This window comes from Mya arenaria, chromosome 1, assembly GCF_026914265.1.
Source record: "Mya arenaria isolate MELC-2E11 chromosome 1, ASM2691426v1".
Taxonomy (NCBI): Eukaryota; Metazoa; Mollusca; class Bivalvia; order Myida; family Myidae; genus Mya; species Mya arenaria.
This window is the reverse complement of record NC_069122.1, coordinates 12,984,442-13,005,100: the sequence shown is the minus strand read 5'-3', so window position 1 is coordinate 13,005,100 and position 20,659 is coordinate 12,984,442. Positions and strand designations below refer to the sequence as shown.

Genomic DNA, 20,659 nt, shown 5'->3' with positions numbered 1-20,659 from the left:
TTCCCTCATTAAGTATAATCTTTTTAATTCCTCGTTGAATTTACTTGTATCAGTAAAGGGTCTTCACACAAATAAAACAAAACAATTATTACAGTAAAATCAGCAATTAATGTGCCTTTCGAGCACATGTATATTTAATATAAATAACAACTTGTTTTGGTAATCTATATGCATTTATATTTATCGCGCCGACTTGATGCTATGCATCATGTTTTGCTTGTGTAAATTGAACAAGTTTACTGTAAAGTGATTGCAGAAGCGAACTTAAATTATTGAACGACAATATTAATACAATACCATTTACCAGGTTAAATTATCTTTAAAGCATGTCGATTTCATTATACTGTACGCAATCTTTTGTTGCATACCCAATCAAACCCACTTAGAGTCACAGACACACTTAACGTGACTCCCAAAGGCTTTAAATGTTATGTTGTGTCATTCGAAGCTCCTCGGCCATTTTCATCGAAAACAACCTCGGATGTATTTGGACGGTTAAAATACTCAAAAAGCGGTACATTTAAGTCCGCTGCAAGTAGATCGCGTAGTAATTTTATTTAGCAGTTAAACTTTATGACTTAACTCTTTGGAATCTTAATTATGTTTGCAATGAAACACTTCACTGGCAATTAATTTAAACAATACATTTAATCAATAATATAATTAAGACAATTACGAACTACTTCAACTGATGTACAGGCATACATCCTAAGTTGTTTTCGATAACAATGGACGAGGTGTTCCGAATGATGTTGTGTTAGATAAACCTGTAACTACTAGAGGCCGCATAGGTTGGTATTAAAAATGAATGGTATTCTTTTTAAAACAAAGTTTAAACCAATATGTTTATTTCGAGGTACAAAACACACAAGTGCTCGTTCAGTTGATGCTTGGCATAGTCGGCAACACTGACAATAATAAACAAAACACATATATCAAAGATACGAAATTAGGGCGTGCTTTACAGCACTAACTGCACGGAGATAGCTTAACACAGATCGTGAAAAGGTTTAAAATGGTTATATATATTCAAAATGAATACACAAATGAATATCGCTTTAGTTCTACCTTTGCCCTTTATATTAAATAATATGCTGAATATTACCTAAAATCTCCTCTTCAGCAACCGTCTGCCGAACTTTTTCGAAATTATTATTTTTTTATTAATTTATTGTTTTACAATCATTGAGATATCAACTTCTAACTTCATGATTTAATTGACAGTAATGGCTATTTTGTGAGAAGTTATATAACTCCAAATAAACAAGAGCTATGGTCGTTTAGATTTTAATAAGAAATACATTTTTTTTTATAAGCCCGTTTAAAGAACGGGCCATTTCATAGTTTCACCTGCCGTGAACGAGTGGGCCGGCGTTTAATCTGTATCTAGTATGTTGACCGATCAATTTCTTCAATATTCTTTGACCTAACCAGGTGAGCGATATAGAGCCAGCTTGGCCCTTTTGTTTCTCATTTCGTTACATGCTAATTTATCGACTAATGAAATTAGTTTAAATGTATCCAGCACAAGAGTGTTCAAAACACAGTATTTAAAAATGATTATGTCTAGTTATACGTAATCAAATCCATTTAATGCATGAATTTCTTTCTAAAATCACAAATAAAAAAAATCCAGGGATATCCTGCAAAATATTTGGTAAAACATGCATACTATCAAATCGTCCTTTACAAGCTTATACACAAACATTGCATGTGCATTTACACATGCATGTGTCCGCCATATCTTAAACATAGACATTACTTTCTAAGATTATTGCTTATTCAACACGTATTCATAACTGTCTGGTAAAAACAAACTATGTTTTAATATTCATTAATCTGATTATTTATATACATATATAGTTAAATATATACAGGGACAATTCAAATTATTTTAACTTTTCACTCTAATCTCGGGGAATCAGTCGCATACATTCTCATATTGTTCTTTTATGTCCGTTTTAATGGGTTGATTCTAATTATGATCACTATTTCAAATTCAGTCACAAGCTGGAAGTGCTACACATTCAAGGGTCATTGATGTTTGTGGATCGGAAGAGTTACACGACACAATTGCTATGTGATGATGTTTCATTAAACAGATTGCCTTCAACTCTCCGATACATGCATTGTGTGTCGTCTTGCATTCCCCAGAATTCTTCGAGAACACTGTGACGTTTTCCTTTGATGTAATGTACAGATTTTGTTGATCGAACACCAGCTGATCAGGGACAAAACTGGCATCATTGCACGCGATTTTCCATCCAAACTTGTTTTTTGCAAACAAAAAGCATTTTATTGTCTTGTGCGATTTATTTAGTATGTAAACACAATTCCTTTCAAAGTCATACTGTGTTTGATAATCACCAGGTCTGCACTGTTGCTGTACTGAAGACACGTGGAATCTACGGATTTCATAGGACATTTCATTGTCCGTGGCGCGTATTAGAAACAATAAGCCCTCGTCTCTCTCAATCCCATGTAAAGCAAATTGTTTGCGGTTATTGTCGTACGCAAATCCAAGCACATGGAACGCTTTCGAAACAGGTATTAAAAAGTCCATATCCGATGTTGCTAGATGTTCGTTCTCGACACAGAAGATTTGAATCGTGAAGTCTTTACAATTCAATATTGCAAAGGAGTTGTTTTCATACTGTGTGATTTTCAGTGGAGCTTTTAAAAGTGCATGTTTCATTTTGATTTCTCCTGAAAAATTACAAACAATAAGTCCATGTGTGTATTGATCAAACAATACCAGCTCATTATGATCCGTTACTAAAAGGTGAGTAAATGATGCTGTGGAAAGTTTGGCTTTTTCAGATTTCTCATGAATAACAATTTGATTGTTTTCCAACCCAACAAAACCAAAGAAAGGAGGGAACCCTTGCTCCTTGTTGGGAGTTTCTTGAGTTTTTGATATGTCTTTTTCCCAAGGACTAGTGCACTTTTGCCATTCCTCTTTATTTTTTTCTGACTCTAGAAGTGATCTATTTTTAATATGATTTTCTTTTCCATTCGATGGCACTGTCATAACATATACGTCTTCTTCGGCGTTTAAATCAGTCGTTTCTTCAGATCCTAGATTATATTCAAAAGATTCGCTTTCAAACTGTTTCTTCGTTTGAACATCTTTTATATCTAGCATATTGTCTGCATCGAGTATTTCCACAGTTCCTAATTCATTTGTGTCTAAAGAGGATAAAAATAGTTTTTTAGTATATCTACTCAATACTGTATTGTCTTTCATAATCACAATATTTTCTAACTTGTCTTTTAATCTTAAAACCTCTGATTGCTTTATGTTACCATCTTCCGCAGAGAAACACTTAGTTACTACAGAAATGTCATTTTCTAAATCTAGAATCTTTTCCATTTCATCATCATCCGTGACAACCAGAAGCTTCGATTTATCGTTAAGATCCCTAATCGTGTTTGCTTCATGTTCTTGCACTCTAAGAATCAATTCCTGAGCGTGATATTTGATTCTACTTTTCAATGTATCGATTTCTTCACGCACACTTTTTTTGTGTCTCGTTACTAAACGTTTCCGTTCAGCGAGGCATTTCTTAATTTTTAACACCTCAATCAATTGATTCTCACTCGACGAGAGCTTGTTTATACGTTTCAACTTACATTCCGATTGTTTCTTGTTAATTAAACAGTCAACACAAAGAAGTTCTTGATGTACAAAACAGATGGCGACGGCTGTTTCCGGTATTTCATGTTGTCCATCGCATAATTGTTCATCTTTCATTTCACATAACATTTTCATCCGCTGTTTAAACGTCAAATTAGTTTATAAGTCGAAACCGACATTCTTCTTTTGTTCTGTTGAATTTGATAAAAAGAACTGATTTGTAAAATAAACATGACATGAACACACAGTTGCGTCTGATATAAACTAAAACATCTTTATAAAGAGCTAATTATCACGAATATGATATTGGAAATACATTGGAAGGTTTTATTTTCATTTAAAAGTCAATGCTATACAGTACCAGTTTTTTAAATATCCATATAAAGCATATATAACACCGTGGTATCTACGAAATCTTCCGCAATGAAAGTTTTTTTCGTTGTAAATACATGTAAAATACATTTCATTGTATCTTAGTTTAAACCGAACGATTTATACTGACTCGCCGTTAAAACAAACAACTTGAAATACATTTGCGAGCCGATAGTTTGTATCTATGATCTCTGAGTGTTTGCATGCTGATAAGTTGAAAAGATAAGAAGGTGAGCAGTGTTTAAACATGCCTGTGTCACGTTGCATTCGGATACAAAAACAAGACGATAAGGATATTCATAATGAAGATTTGTTTTGACAAAAATCGTTACTTACATATCTTTTTCTATTTTCATTATTTTTCTTTATTTCGTTGTCAAGTTGACTAGACTTTTGTAAGCCTTCGTCCGATGAATTGTTGAGTGAGTGAGTGAGTGAGTGAGTGAGTGATTGAGTGAGTGAGTGAGTGAGTGAGTGAGTGAGTGAGTGAGTGAGTGAGTGGGTGGGTGGGTTTGCACACACCGCCAACTGAGGACAATCCTTAGAAATAACAGCAACGATTGAGACCATTACCGCCAACTGAGGACGGTCTCATTTGGCATTTTTTTAAGGTAGTCTCAAAGTTCGTTTTATGACTTGAAACGAAAAATAAAATCATAAAAATGGACTGTCCTCAGTTGGAGGTCAGAAGGGTCAAGTGTATGGGAAGTGCGTGACCGTCCGTAAATTTCCATTTTTTGCCTCTTTTTTGGTCACACTCCAGTGGTCTCGATTGGCTGTGTTACGCGCATCATCAAGTGAGTGAAACATCTTTTTTCAATTGTTAGTTAACTTTATAACAATATTTTATCGTAAAATATATGTTTTAAAGGTGTTATCTTATCAGTATGATACGGTCATGACCAGACGTTGTTTACTTCGATTGATTTTTGAGAGTGTCATATGTTTTCGCGATGTCTGACCCGGAAACGGAAAATTTCATTAAAATGAAGATACAGTGATGGTTTCTACAATTATGATGTGCCCATTAGCTGTTTATATAAGAAACGATATACTTTTCTTTAAATAGAAATTTATTTCATTTTTTATGCTAATTTAAAGAATTATTATATGTCAACACGACGAGTTTTCGGAGACATTCAGTGTATCCTTGTAAAAATGAACAAAACAAGATTTATGTTGGTCATCTGTTATGTTTAAACACCAGCTATTCGCCAGTTGTTATTTTTTAATGGTTTAATTTATTAAAGCTTATGTATCTACAAAAGCAGTGCATTAAAGCATTATGCTTAGCATACATCTTAGTCCAAATAATTGTACGTTGATGAATGTTAGCTTCAGTCTTCAGAGACGGTTTTTATTTGGCGACTCTAAGCGTCCATGTCCCACCTGTTGTTTTCCTAGCCAAGAATGACAGAGCCCAGCGCTAAGTTTATTGAGCGGAAAGATAAAGGGCACCTGCTAGGTAGTTTAAATTGGTGATGCTTTGTTGACAGACCAATATGAATTAGCAACCCCTGCATTGGAAAAATGTCTTCCGGGCTTGTTAATATTCTGAATTTTATATAGCAGGGCTTGATAAAAAAATTGATGCCAAGCAAAAGTTTAAGAATTCAGGCTTGTTCATCCAAAAGTCTAATATCGACGACTGGTTTCATGAAACACTTATGCACCAGCCAATTGTAACCACGTCCCCCCCCCGGTCCAAGGGAATAACCGGACTTTGACTTTCAAACCAGCAAACCCCGGGTAAAATCCCCGCCTTGTGGGGACGAACTGATTGTTAACTGCCGGCCAAATGCCCCCGCACCCCAGAGACTCTATATAAGGCCCAATCTCTGCTAAATTTGGCGTTATGACTAAACTATCGCGATCACCCGGCCCTGCGGGGCACCTGGAAAATAAAAACACAGCCCTTTTCCCCGGCTATCCCCGGTATACCCCGGGGGCCGAGGTTACAATTGACTGGTGCATTAAGTGTAATAAGAGAAAGGTATTGTCTAAAAATAATTCAAGTGTAACCTTTGTGGTTTAATTTAACAATGCATTGTTGTTAAGCTTTGCATAATTGTAGTCTGTGTTAGTCTGTGTTAGTCAAGTTTTGTTTTATTGCAATTTATGCTTTTTGTGCAAAATATATTTGCACTTACATGGTAAATATGAATATAAACCTTTATGACCTATTTCAAACATAAAATTCTTCTCGAAATAAAATTTCAATACGTTTCAAAAACCCCTGTTTTTGCACAAACCCGTTTAGACGTTAGGTATTGGAAGAATCCTGTATAACACGTCTATTTTTTAGACTAGCATACAATCATGCTTGTAGCTAACAACCATGCATGAACTTCATCAAACACGTGATTACAAGAGCCGTCGTACCAACACAAACTAGTACTACTATGAAGTCTCACCATATATATAGAGAAGTCGCCCCGCATATGGATTATATACGGTAGTACATATTATTTCTGTCAAATTTTACAATATTTATTGGCTATCTTTTTTAAAGGTATTTTATTGATTAAGAATTTATGATGGTAAATTAATATAAAGTCTATATGACAAGCTACTTATATGAATCTACCCATACCGCCTATATAATACATATGTGGGGCGACCTGTCCGTATATTGCACGACTCTGCACGACTCGTATTGGTGCGAGTTTGTGTTGGTACGACTTCTGTTAGCAAACTTATAGCCCTCTGAAAAATAAACTACAATATGATTTGAATAGGTTTTCAAGACAACCAAACCCTACCGACAAAGAATCCTGACCCGATTATGTTTTTTTTTTATGTCAGGTGACTGTGAATGCAAAATTATTCTGTTTAGGGTACAGTGACTAATCTTAACTTTCTAATGTTAATGTTTAAGTCAAGTGTGGTCATTAGGAATTAAAACAATCAAGATCAAAAATAATATAGATCTATATGTCCAAAATTTACTGTCGCTTATGCTCAGAAGTTGTATGTGAACTGATGTGATGTTAAACACTTATCTTTAAGATACATGGTTGTTTTGCAGTCAGATATATTGTTAATGTAGCAGAAGTCCAAAACAATATCATATTTAACGGCATACATTTTGTTTAATTTCATCTTATAAAAAAACTCCAAATACGATTGAATGTTACCACTAGCCGGTTGAAAGCAAGATATGATATAATGTATATTCTTTATTTCTTTTAAAAAACAATCTAAGAGTCTAAATCAGTCTTTACCATGTTTATCCGATAAAATACATAAAATTCAACTTAGAGTGACTTACTGTTATATATAACAGTTAAACAATATATAAATAGCAACAGCTTTACATTCAAGTACAGCCAATATCTAATCAATTGATTGTAACCAATAATTGACTGTAAAATAGAATACTGTTTAAAACAAGGAAGCATAATTAAAAAAAAATGTAAAATATAATTATTATCAAAGTAGAAATGAATGTAAGTGATGATGTGCCATATAAACATTTGCATTCACATATTCTAGTGGAGGCATAATTAATTATTTTATTGCAGACAAAGTTTTTTTCTTGGCCAACCCTTATGAAAATCGCGAGCTAGAAGACGAGCTTGTCAAGGGATCGTACGATCAACTTCCCAATCTAGTTCGCGAGCAAGCGCGCCCGAGCTTTAAGCTATTATGGGCCGTAATTGAAACAAATACCAGCTCGTACGTGTTCGTTTAAGCTCGTACACGCTCAAAATTAAGATAGTACAAGCTTAAATACAAGATCGTACAAGCTCGTCACGAGCAGCTTTACAGGCTTGTATGAGCAATTTTACGAGCTTGACAAGCATGTTACATTTCACGTCGCGAGCTTGTACAAGCTCGTCATGGGCAGCTTTACGAGCTTGTATGAGCAATATTACGAGCTTGATAAGCTCGTTACAATTCACTTTGCGAGCTTGTGCAAGCCTATCTGAAGTTTAAATAAGAGGACCCTTATTCACCTAACCTTATTCTAGCCCCTGGCGTGTGCTTTTAAAGAAAAACATAAACTATTCATGAATGACAATTTGGACAAATCATGTTCATGAACTCCCACTTAGTTAATGAACTTGACAGTTCATGAACATGATTTTTTCAAAATGTCATTCATGAACTAAGTTCATGAATAGTTAATGTTATTCGCAACAGGGTAATAATTTCATCATTACTACACGTCCATTTATAACAGTTTTAATTTTTTATGACACTTGACACAATTAGAAAGGAGTCATTGAATTGCTCATTGCAGTCCTTGACATTTACATCTAGTCTCTGTAGACAGGTCCATTTTCCTTAAATACACTTGATAAGGAAACGAATCTGCGAAAAACTTTTTTGCAGTCATTCTTCTCGTGCTTGTTTTTGTTGAAGTGTTCTCTCCTTAACTCTGGAAGCTTTTGTCTGAGACTTTGACATCCATCTTCCAACCTGAAAAATATTTCTTTTTTTATTTGTACTGCCAATATTTTCCAATAACTAACGGCCAGTTGGTTATCAAATCAGTGCGAATTAAGATTTCAATGTCGCAGGTATATAAATTAATGATAGATTATTGTATTTGTTCAAACTAAAGTGCTCAAATTATTGAGTCTTATTTTTAAAAAATATTTTTATAAGTGTTTGTCCGTTACAAATAAAATCCACTCCACACATTCACCATATTGTTTTCAAAATCAGAATGAAAATCTTACCATGGGAATTGAAAAATAGTCTATATACTCACTGATGGATTTGGCAATTTACAGCTTTGAATGTTTTTCTCCTTCACTGGTTGATTCTTTTATGGACTGATGATTTTTTTGTTAGCTCCTTTAGGCCGGCTAAAATAGACGAAACAACATTTCAGACACTAAACCATAATTTGCTTGCATAGTGGTTTTTTAAAAGGTCAAGGGTCAGCAGTGATGCAAAAGCCCATTGAAGGACCAAACTTTAAAATGTTAAAAAAAATCAATTTCTACTTAGTTTTGAGGTTCAATATTTCACTAGCATGATTCATACCCATTTATCCATTGCAACATGGAAATCTTACCATGTGCTTTAAAAATAGTCTACTCACTGATGGATTTGGCAATTTGCAGCTTTGAATGTTTTTCTCCTTCCCTGGTTGATTCTTTTGTGGACTGATGATTTCTTTGTTAGCTCACTTAGGCCGGCTAAAATAGACGAAACAACATTTCAGACACTTAACTATAACTTACTACACCAAAACATGTTGCCAATAATAGATGTTTCACTCCCCTAAAAGATCGTTCCTCAAAACTATATAAGGACTTTTTAAACGTTTTAGTTTTTGACCTTCCCACCCACTTTTGCATCGCTGCCGGACATTTATGGCAATTGATTCTTTTTTTATACAAAAATAGCCTACTTACATTAAGTAACAAATATAATAGCTGTTAAAATATATAACAATGAAGTATTAGCTGTACGCTAGTCACAAACATTCATTTAACTGTGTTTCTACAAAAACGTATTTCGTACGTTTGTCGCGAAAATGTATTACAACAAAACATATTTGTTCATTACTTTAAAATGTTGCTATGTTATTTTAAACAATAATGTTAGCGTAAAAGATCCTTATAAATGTAATTGAATTATACCCCAAACTTTGCTTGAACTTACCTTTAATAAACGAAACAACACTTCAGTTTATTTGGCGCATTATTTCGACAAACATTTTCGACTTTCCAATAGACCATAATCCTTTGCGGTCCAGGGTGACTTCCGGTTTATTTCCGGGTTATAACGAAGTACAATAACAGCGGACTAATTATCATTCCAGGTTTGTTATAATTTATTTATTTATATTAGATTTGTCATTTTAATGAATTTATATTACATTATTGTGATATTATTTGAATGACATTTGTTATTTGAGCTATAAATCGCTTGACTGTTTACCTGGACACTTAGTTCTGGTGGGTGGGGTAGATGGTTCAGAAAAGACTGCGGTACTTTTCTTATTGGAGTATTATTAACAACAAATAATTCTCATCTATTCTAAAAATATTTGTTTGAAAATCAATACAAATAATACATTAGTCTGTTTTACTTGAAAATCAATACAAATAATACATTAGTCTGTTTTACTATCTGACCATCAAAATCTATTATAAGGAATCTGTATGTACATGACCAGGTATAACTAATAAGTCTTATGAATGAACATATATAAATCCTCATCAATATAAGGTATGATATTTATAATGCTTTGTGTATTTTATTACTATGTAATAAACATTTTACTTAGAAAGAGCAATTATGTCATGCTGTCACCTGTGTAGTCTTCTGAATAATTTGTTACTAGTTAGTTATGTTTAAATATTATGATGGCCACAGGACTAGTCACATACACCTAGGCCTGCACTTAAATTGTCCAGATTGTCTTAAACCCCATCCATAAATAAGTCTGAGAGTTATTTACTTTTTTTATAAAAAATATACTTTTATGTTCCATTCCTTTCTTTACAGATATTATTCAAATATGCTGATGTTATCTTCTGAGATCATTGCTTTCAATGAAGAACATCACTACAATTGGTTGGACTGCTAGATTGGTAGCAACGTGATGGACAGCTAGTGCCTGTTGAAACACTAATGTTGGTTGGGCATCTATTGCTTACTGGGCCGCTATATTGGATGGACCATACGTGTTGATTGAACAATTATAAATGGTTGGACCGGAAGTGTTGGTTGGACCACCAGTGTTGTTTGGACTGCTTGTTGGACAGAATGTGTGATGGACAACTAGTGTTATTTGAATCACTGTTGGATAGACAGTTATTGTTGTTTGGACAGCTATAATCAGTTGATTTACAAGTTTTGGTTGAACAATATTTAATGGAAGCACAAGTGTTGGTTGGACTGCATTTAATGGATGGATATCTACTTGTGCCTGATTTGACCAAAATGAAGTGATGAAGTGATGATTGAACTGCTACTGTAGGTTGTCAGGTCATATTGGTTGGATTCCCATTGCTAGTACTTGTTGGATCTTTTTGTTGGTTAAATTAACTGTTGTTTTTTGAGTGTTATTATTAATGATATTCATACATGTATAATATGTTTAATACGTGCTTAGTATTCAACACGTATGATGATGATTATTATTATAAGAGATATTATTATTCAGTAATCATAAATAATTATAAATATATATAATTAAATAAAAAAAATTATGTCCTTGTACTTAAGTTATGTTTTACATTTACAATGTGCATCAATGTGACATTTGGTGATTTTTCTGATATTTTATGGACTTAGTCTTTTTTCAGAGTTTGTTAAAATTTCTAAGTTCTCATAGCTTGCTCCATATAATATAATTTGTGGTCCAAGCTCGTGCAAGCTCGTAAAGATAGCAAGCTCGCACGAGCTTGCTCTTGTCAAAACCTTGCGCGATCTCATACAAGCTTGTACGAGCAAGCAACAGGGGAAATTAAGATTGTGCAAGGTCGTAACGAGCTTGTCGCGAGCTCGTACGATCTTATTGAAAGAGCGTATTTTCATAAGGGAATTCTTACCTGATTTCTATCAAATGTTTTTTCATAAATAGGACAATCTAAAGGAAAATATTGTCGCAGAATTGGGGAAAATACATACTCACCTATTTTACATGTATAACAGGACATAACTTTGTTGGCAGAAAGTTATAGTTCAGGCCCCAGCATAAGGTGTTAATCAATGATTTTTTAGCTTGACTATTCAAAGAATAAGGAGAGCTATCATAGTCACCCGAGCGTCGGCAGCAGCGTCGGCGTAACCACTTATATTAAAGTTTGTGTACCACCTCAAATATTTTCAAAGACCAAATGTTGAGGTAACTTTATCAAGCATTTTGAGAAAATTATGCCCCTTTTTCTTCATAGAATTTACGTTAAAGATTACGTACCACCTCAAATATTTTCAAAGTCCATTGACACCTGGCTTTGAAACTTTGCATGCTTGTTACATGTTTTGTTTACAATTAAAATTACTAGAAAGTTTTTATTTGCCGTCAGTGCAATTGGTAAACTCCAAGGTTGCTCTGTTAAATTGTATTGAATTGTCCCCTGGTTTGAGAAAGCATAAGTGATTGAAGATTTTTGTTGTCTATGATACGCTTGAAATATGGTGTGTTTTTCTTAACTAGGAGTTGCAAAGTGTTATAATATTGGTTGTCAGTGGGTGTGCTATAAAGAACTTCCAGTAAACTTGCCTCAAGTTTTATGAGACAAAACTGGTTGAAGTGCCTAGCTTAAATGAAATTTTATACCAGAGATATTTAAGAAATAGTTTTATATGTGTTGTTCAAGGGTAATAACTTGTCCTCAATTGGAGGTGTTTGTGCTAGAATTGTCCTCAGTTGGAGGTCATTCACACTGCACTGTATTCAGTAGTTTTTTTTTCCATGTTAAATACCATAATGTATAGTCTTGTTCTGTTTTTGATGCTTCTGTCACTTTTCAGTGATGTGATGTTTTTTGTATTGCAGCTGGTCAGTGCCATGATGTGAATACTGATGATGCTGATGATGTGGATACTGATGATGTGGATGATGATGATGTGGATGATGATAATGTGGATGCCTCTGGATTGAAATAGGTACTTTAATCTTTCTTATAATATAAGATGAATGGGTGCCTGTTATTGGAGTAAAATTGCAATTATTTTTTGTTCTAATATAAGCCTAGAGGAATATAGTTTTTTTCTTAACTAGAAGTTGCAGTGTTTTGATATTAGTCTTCAGTGGGGTTTCTATCAAATACTTTCAGTAGAGGTCCCTCCTATCTTATGAGACAGAACTGTTTGAAGTGCCTAGAGTTAAAGGAATTAGATACTAGAGACTTTTATGAAATAGTTTTATGTGTTGTCCAAAGGTAATAATTTGTCCTCAATTGGAGGTGTTTGTGCTAGAATTGTCCTCAGTTGGAGGTCATTCACACTGCACTGTATTCAGTAGTTTTTCTTCTATGGTAAATACCATAATGTATAATCTTGCTCTGTTTTTGATGCTTATGTCACTTTTCAGTGATGTGATTTTTTGTATTGCAGCTGGACAGTGCCATGATGTGGATACTGTTGATACTGATAATGTGGATACTGTTCATACTGATGATATAATGCTGATAATGTGGATATTGATGATGTAGATGCCCCGGATGATCAACCAGGGACTAATAGAGGTACGCTTTTTCACTTACCTTTCTCTTATATGTGATGAATGGTTGCCTGATATTTAAGTAAAATTGCAATTTAATTTTGTTCCATTATAAGCCTTGAAATTTAGTTTTTTTCTTAAAGGTCTAACGGTTGCAAAGTGTTAAATATTGGTCGTCAGTGGGTTTGCTATAAAACACTTTAAGTAGAGGTGTCTCCAGTCTTATGAAACGGAACTGACTTTGAAGTTCTTAGCATAAAAGGAATTAAATGCTAGAGATATTTATGAAATAGTTTTATGTGTTGTCCAAAGGTATTAACTTGTCCTCAATTGGTGGTGTTTGTGCTAGAATTGTCCTCAGTTGGAGGTCATTCACACTGCACTGTATTCAGTAGTTTTTCTTCCATGATAAATACCATAACGTATAATCTTGTTCTGTTTTTGATGCTTTTGTCACTTTTCAGTGATGTGATGTTTTTGTATTGCAGCTGGACAGTGCCATGATGTGAATACTGATGATACTGATGATGTGGATACTGATGATGTGGATGATGATGATGTGGATGATGATGATGATGTGGATGCCTCCGTTGATCAACCAGGGACTGAAATAGGTACTTTAATCTTTCTTATAATATAAGATGAATGGGTGCCTGTAATTAAAGTAATATTTCAATTATTTTTTGTTCTAATATAAGCCTAGAGGAATATAGTTTTTTTCTTGACTAGAAGTTGCAGTGTTTTGATATTAGTCTTCAGTGGGGTTTCTATCAAATACTTTCAGTAGAGGTCCCTCCTATCTTATGAGACAGAACTGTTTGAAGTGCCTAGAGTTAAAGGAATTAGATACTAGAGACTTTTATGAAATAGTTTTATGTGTTGTCCAAAGGTAATAATTTGTCCTCAATTGGAGGTGTTTGTGCTAGAATTGTCCTCAGTTGGAGGTCATTCACACTGCACTGTATTCAGTAGTTTTTCATCCATTGTAAATACCATAATGTATAGTCTTGATTTGTGTTTGATGCTTCTGTCACTTTTCAGTGATGTGATGTTTTTGTATTGCAGCTGGACAGTGCCATGATGTGAATACTGATGATACTGATGATGTGGATGCTGATGATGTGGATGCCTCCGTTGATCAACCAGGGACTGAAATAGGTACACTTATTTTCTTATAATATGAGATGAATTTGTGCCTGATATTTGAGCAAAATTGCAAAAAAAATTGTTTTATGATAAGCCTTGGAATACAGTTTTTAGCTCGATTATTCGAAGAATTAGGAGGGCTATACTACTCACCCCAGCGTCAGCGTCCGGTTAGAAATTGCAATTTAGGGCAAGTTGGGATTTTCACTTAGAAGTCCAATGCATTCATTCAATTGACTTAATACTTAACATAGTTGTTCATGACCATCAAACAATGAGGTTAGATAACTCAATATTATCCTTTTTACAAATTATGACCCCTGATTGACTATTGAACTTCGGTTTAAGATTTAGGACAGGTTGGGATATTTATTAATAACTTCTATACCCTTTGTTCAATTGACTTAATACTTCACACAGTTGTTCAGGACCATCACTCCTTTGAGGTTACATAACTCCATATTATCCTTAATACAAGTTATGGCCCCTGATTGACTTGGGTTAAACTTTTAGGGCAGGTTAAAGTTTTAGGGCAAGTTGGGATTTTCACTTATTAGTCCAATACTCTTCATTCAATTGACTTAATACTTCACACAATTGTTTATGACCGTCACACAATGAGGTTACATAACTCCATATTATCCTTAATACAAGTTATGGCCCCTGATTGACTTAGGTTAAAGTTTTAGGGCAGGTTAAAGTTGTAGGGCAAGTTGGGATTTTAATAAGAAAACATCTATACCCTTCATTCAATGCCCTTAATACTTTGCATAATTATTGACGACCATCTTAGAAGAAGGAACATAACTCCATTTTAACCCTTAATACAAATTATGGGAATGATTTTTTTTTCAATTTTTTTTTTATATTCTTTGAAAGGCACATTTTTATATATATTCTTAACCACATTTTCATAAAGGGAAAACCAGTTATTTGAATGTCGACTTGCGTCATTGTTCGGGCGGCTGGTGGGAGGCAGCGTCAAAGTCACCTTATGAATGGAATAATTTTAGCTAGGTTTGAAATAAATAGACCAAACTTGGTATATAGGAAGAGTTTATAGAGACCTTTTCTGAGATTGTGTTTTGGGTCCTTAGAGTCATGGTCTAGGTCAATGTCACTGTTGCTAAAAATAGAAATATGCTTATACTGAATAACTCAAGTAAAGGTTGACATAGTGTGACCAAACTTGGTATATAGGACAAGTTTATGCAGAGCTTTCATGGATTGACTTCGCCCCCCTAGGGTCAATGTCACTGTTACTAAAAATAGATTACTGTGTAACCGAACCTCAACAAGTGGTAGTAAGCCGCACGGGCGGTTACAAGAACCCTCAGGTTCGACACAGGGCAAAGGCAGGGAGGTTGGGTGTGAAGAACAACTGAGATGTTTGCATTTTTTTATACAATCTATTCAAGAATTCAAGTTCATTAATTAAATTCAAATGGAAGTAACACTGTAAAAACCAAACTAACTATTAAACTAATTAATGCCTTAGATATACCTAGCTGCTCAGGCAAGCCATAATGCAACTTTAGGCTGTAAGTTTGAAACAATTCTGTCGAGTGTCAAAAATTGACAAACACAGTATAAAAAAATAAACTCCAAGTAATTTATTTCTAACTGTCAAAAATCAGAGAAATATAACATCTCAGGTACAATAATCAAGTTTTTAAATTGGAAAACCTATATGAAAAAATGTGAGTGGCCCACAGGGAATCCACGCCTTACCTTACAGAGCCCAGGAAAGTAAAAATGGTGAAGGTACCGTCAGAGGACAGATAACTTACTGAAACTAATTCAGTCGGTCTTTAAGCAGTAAGAAAAACCAATCCAAATAAAAGTAATGAACTTCTGTAGCACAGGAAAATGTAGTAACAGTTATGGTTGACATACTTTGACCAAACTTAATATGTAGGAAGAGTTTATAGAGGACTTCTATTGGATTGTGTTTGGGGCCAATCGAATCAAGGTCACTGCTACTAAAAATAAAAATATGCTTAGTACTGAATATCTCAAGTAAGGGTTGACATAGTGTGACCAAACTTGGTATATAGGACAAGTTTATGCAGAGCTTTCATGGATTACCTTTCGGCCCCCTTGGGTCAAGTCACTGTTTCTAAAAATAGATTACTGTTTCAGTTATGGTTGACATACTTTGACCAAACTTAATATGTAGGAAGAGTTTATGGAGGACTTCCATTGGATTGTGTTTGGGGCCCATGGAATCAAGGTCACTGCTACTAAAAATAAAAATATGCTTAGTACTGAATATCTCAAGTAAGGGTTGACATAGTGTGACCAAACTTGGAATATAGGACAATATGCAGAGCTTTGATGGATTGCCTTTCGGCCCTCTTGGGTCAAAGGCACTGTTACTAAAAATAGATTACTGTTTCAGTTATGTTTGACATACTGTGACCAAACTTAATATGTAGGAAGAGTTTATGGAGGACTTCCATGGGATTGTGTTTGGGGCCCATGGCATCAAGGTCACTGCTACTAAAGATAGAAGAAAGCAGTTGAAACTGAATCTCTTCTGCCAATCATTAAAAACCTGGTCACATCCCGCTTCTTGTTCACTTTTTTAATTTGATTGTTTTATTGTGTTTGATAGGCACATATAACATTGTTATTGTTTTCACTTCTAAGTCAAAGCGGCGTAGTCAAGCGCGCTGTCTTATAACAGCTCTTGTTTCTTAACTAGAAGTTGCAGAAGTTTTTTTTATATTGGTTGTCAGTGGGTTTTCTTTAAATACTTTCTTTAAACGTGCCTCTTAAAGACTAAATTGTTTGAAGTGCCTAGAGTAGGATGATATTTGAAACAAGAGATATTTATGAAATAGTTTTATGTATTGTCCAAGGGTAATTACTTGTCCTCAATTGGAGGTGTTTGTGCTAGAATTGTCCTCAGTTGGAGGTCATTCACACTGCACTGTATTCAGTAGTTTTTCTTCTATGGTAAATACCATAATGTATAATCTTGTTCTGTTTTTGATGCTTTTGTCACTTTTCAGTGATGTGATGTTTTTGTATTGCAGCTGGACAGTGCCATGATGTGAATACTGTTGATGCTGATGATGTGGATGTTGATAATGTTGATGCCTCCGTTGATCAACTAGGGACTGAAATAGGTACACTTATCGTTTTTATAATATAAGATAAACGGGTGCCTGATATTTGATGTTTTCATGTATAGATTTGCCCTTGTTGTAAAAGAATTAGCTTTGGAATGTAGTTTTCATAATGGGTTCAAAGTGATTGGAATGAAGTGTCTTCATTTGGACATCAATGGGTGTTCGACCAAATTCATTGTCTTTTGAGGTGATGACTACATGTAGAAATTTGCTTAACAAATAAGAAATTCAAACCACCAGAGATATTAAAATCAGTTTGACATCATTCAAGTCGTAGGTTGAAGGTCATTTCACAATCTTGGTTGTACATCATTGTATGTAAATAACATTATCATTAACCGAAATGTTTAATAATGTACCTGCATGTGCTTACAATCAGTAAAGCTGAATACTTTTTTTCAGTATTATGCTTACCACAGAACATAATCAAAATACCAGAGGTTCAAAAGACAAAATACTATGTCATTTTGTTGCAACATGTCTCTTTTAGCCTAGTTGTGTAGAGATAGTTGTGTGTGTGTGTGTTTGAGATAAATTATCTCCTGTATTAAAAACACTACATCTTCAATATTTCATAACCAGTACTGCATTTTAAATAATAGGCATCAAGGAAATTTGAAATACCTGAGATCTCAATACAGGCATGGTGTCTAATAAAAGTAACTGGCCTCCATTGGAGGTGATATTTTTAGAAGTCCTCAGAAAGAGGTTTTGTTAATGTCCATCAATTTCATTCAAATAATACTCGTCGAGAGACACCTGTTTCATTATTATAAATAGCATTAATTGTTAGCGTTAAGAAACATAGCAGACCTATTTGCGTATATAATATATATATTTTTGTCTCCATAGGTCAACTCGAAGCAGTCGTAAATGCTGGGATTGGCACAAACCATGTAAGAATCATATTGAAATTTGTAGCAATTAGAAATTTCTATTCTTAAAGCAAATTTGATTTAAAAATAGTTGTTTCTGTAAAGGAGTAAGTGCACTTTTGTGATCAGGCTTTTCTGTTGTCTTTTTTAGTATACATTTAATTTTGTGTAACAACCATACTTGTAATCTTAAAAAAAACCTATTCAGTGTTTAAATTACCAGAATGTGTGTCATGTTACTGATCAGTGTAAAAAGTTACAGTAAAAATATGTAATTGTATTTAACAGAAAGGCCTTGAATTGAATTTCTACATCAAATAAAATCCTGAAGTCAAACATATTTAACATGGACAACAATGTATATTATATAGCACTGTAAGACATGTTGCTAGGGTCAGTGCTACAGAAAAATGAGTTTGCTTACCGTGCCCATTTTATTGTACAAATTCAGAAATCAAATAATATAAAGGTTATCAGTGAAAACACATCATCTTGAATACAGGTCATATTTATATATTGACTTGCAGAGGCACTGTTGCTAATTCCTAGACAACTTCAATTGATAAAACATGTTTTAATGTAGGATTATATGTTTTATGGTTATTTGTCCTATAGAGGACTATCAAGAAAACACTTTCATATTTTAGTGCTCAAAATAGATGAAAATATAGTGATTTTTTTGTCTATAAAATAGCCTTATTTCTGTGTTTTAGGAAAAACGAACAGCCACAGTCAGAACACCTTGGAGCTAGGCTGAAGAAGACGTGGTAGAAAATGGCCCTAAAAAGTGTTTTAAGCTTAATACTCTTACCAAAAATAATTTAGAATGTCTTGAACTTATAAAGAAGTATCCAATTCTTGCCAGGCGATCAAGGACAATGGTGAAAGGGTACATTAGAAAAATGCAACTCGCCTTGCAATAGGCTCATCAAAAAGCAAACAATTAAACAAATAGATACTTTAAATTATAGAATAGACTAGATTGCATTTTGATTTAAGCTTTATATCTGAATACCATCAGTGATTGACATGTTCTTTGGATATTGTTCTATTATTATTTATTTTTTAACAATTAAAATTTTGAAATTGAATATGGTAATAACTTGTCCTCAATTGGAGGTGATTTTGCTAGAATTGTCCATGATGTTTGTGGTCATTTACACTGCAGTGTATTCAATTGTTTTTTTGTTCCATGGTAAATAATGGTGTGTGGTATTGTTTTGTATTGAATGATTCTGTCATTTCTCAGTGATGTGATGTTTTTTGTGTTGTTGGATAAATTGATGAAATGCAAATGAAATATCATCATGTATGAACATGTCAAACAAAAATGTATTAACTTTCTTCTGTTTGCTATCAAAACGTTAAGTATTTGTTTGGCTGAATTGTATCTAGAGTCAATGAATGAAGATTTGTTTATTACTGAAAATTGATATGCATTATTTTTTGTAAAAGAAAAATTTTCAGAAAAAAAGTATCTTGGTATTGTGATATGCCTTGGCACCTGTCAGGGCTGTGGGCATCATGCAGTCTTTTACCTAGGACAGTAACTAAATCTTTTCATATTTAAATAAAACTTGGTTAGGATGTTGCCAGGGACAATATGCATGTGTACATCAAGGAGCATAACTCTGGCTTTAGTTTGTATTGAGTTATGCCTCATTTTCGAAGGAGAAAAAAACAGACGAGTGCTGGTGTTTTCTTCATGGCGCTCTTGTTGACCTTGGCGAGATCAAGGTTCAATGTTGAAATAAGATATGCCTTGTAAGTTATTTTAACTAACAGGGGAAAGTCTGACAATCAAGTTTAGACTTTAATAGCTTTAATAGTGATTGTTGTGTAAAGTGGACTTTCAACATATTTTATCATATAAATAGAAGTATGAATTCTGCTCTTTGGAGCTAAAAATTATCTACTTTCCGGCTATTGATAATTATGTACTTATTTCACATATCCGAGCATGTTATGTATCCATTTGTCTACATTATACTGATTACTTAGTATTGATATATTCGTATTTAATACCTGTCTTGTAATGATCAGCTATATAAATAGATCCATCCATCTGAAGTTTCTGTTTATTGACACTTAACTATTACAGTATTACAATCGGACCAATAAAATACTTCTGAAAACTTTACTGACTTGCTGACATTATCCTTGATGTATATGCAAACAGATATCTGTGTCACATCCTTAAAGTGCAAAGGAGTCATTTTAGTTCCACAAGATGATGCGTTGTTCGCATTACATTATAGTATTAGTCACATGTAACACACTGGGTGATTCAGTTTTTTCAACGCAGTCGTTATCACACGCTGAAATAGCCATTGAAATTAAGGGCAGTTAGTATGAC

General features: G+C 33.9%; 1 protein-coding gene and 2 long non-coding RNA genes across 5 annotated transcripts; 1 reads left to right on the top strand and 2 right to left on the bottom strand.

Moving 5' to 3' along the window:
• Positions 1-859: 859 nt before the first annotated feature.
• LOC128238791 (uncharacterized) lies at positions 860-4,080 on the bottom strand. The gene is made up of 2 exons (XM_052955045.1): positions 3,999-4,080; positions 860-3,828 (listed from the first exon to the last, which is right to left on the bottom strand). The coding sequence occupies exon 2, from the start codon at positions 3,770-3,772 to the stop codon at positions 2,000-2,002; it is 1,773 nt and encodes a 590-aa protein (XP_052811005.1). The 5' UTR covers positions 3,773-3,828; positions 3,999-4,080; the 3' UTR covers positions 860-1,999.
• Positions 4,081-4,525: 445 nt separating this feature from the next.
• LOC128234478 (uncharacterized) lies at positions 4,526-20,430 on the top strand. 3 transcript variants are annotated; one of them, XR_008260948.1, is made up of 9 exons: positions 9,717-9,791; positions 10,481-10,963; positions 12,480-12,589; positions 13,040-13,170; positions 13,634-13,759; positions 14,211-14,303; positions 17,333-17,425; positions 18,281-18,324; positions 19,017-20,430. It is a non-coding gene; the product is annotated as an uncharacterized LOC128234478 (long non-coding RNA). The 3 variants fall into 3 exon arrangements; XR_008260951.1 differs by lacking the exons at positions 9,717-9,791; positions 10,481-10,963 and adding an exon at positions 4,526-4,806; XR_008260952.1 differs by lacking the exon at positions 10,481-10,963 and having other exon boundaries at positions 9,727-9,791.
• On the bottom strand, positions 8,182-9,715 carry LOC128234493 (uncharacterized). Its single transcript, XR_008260953.1, has 4 exons — positions 9,632-9,715; positions 9,066-9,162; positions 8,730-8,826; positions 8,182-8,434 (listed from the first exon to the last, which is right to left on the bottom strand). It is a non-coding gene; the product is annotated as an uncharacterized LOC128234493 (long non-coding RNA).
• Positions 20,431-20,659: the final 229 nt, after the last annotated feature.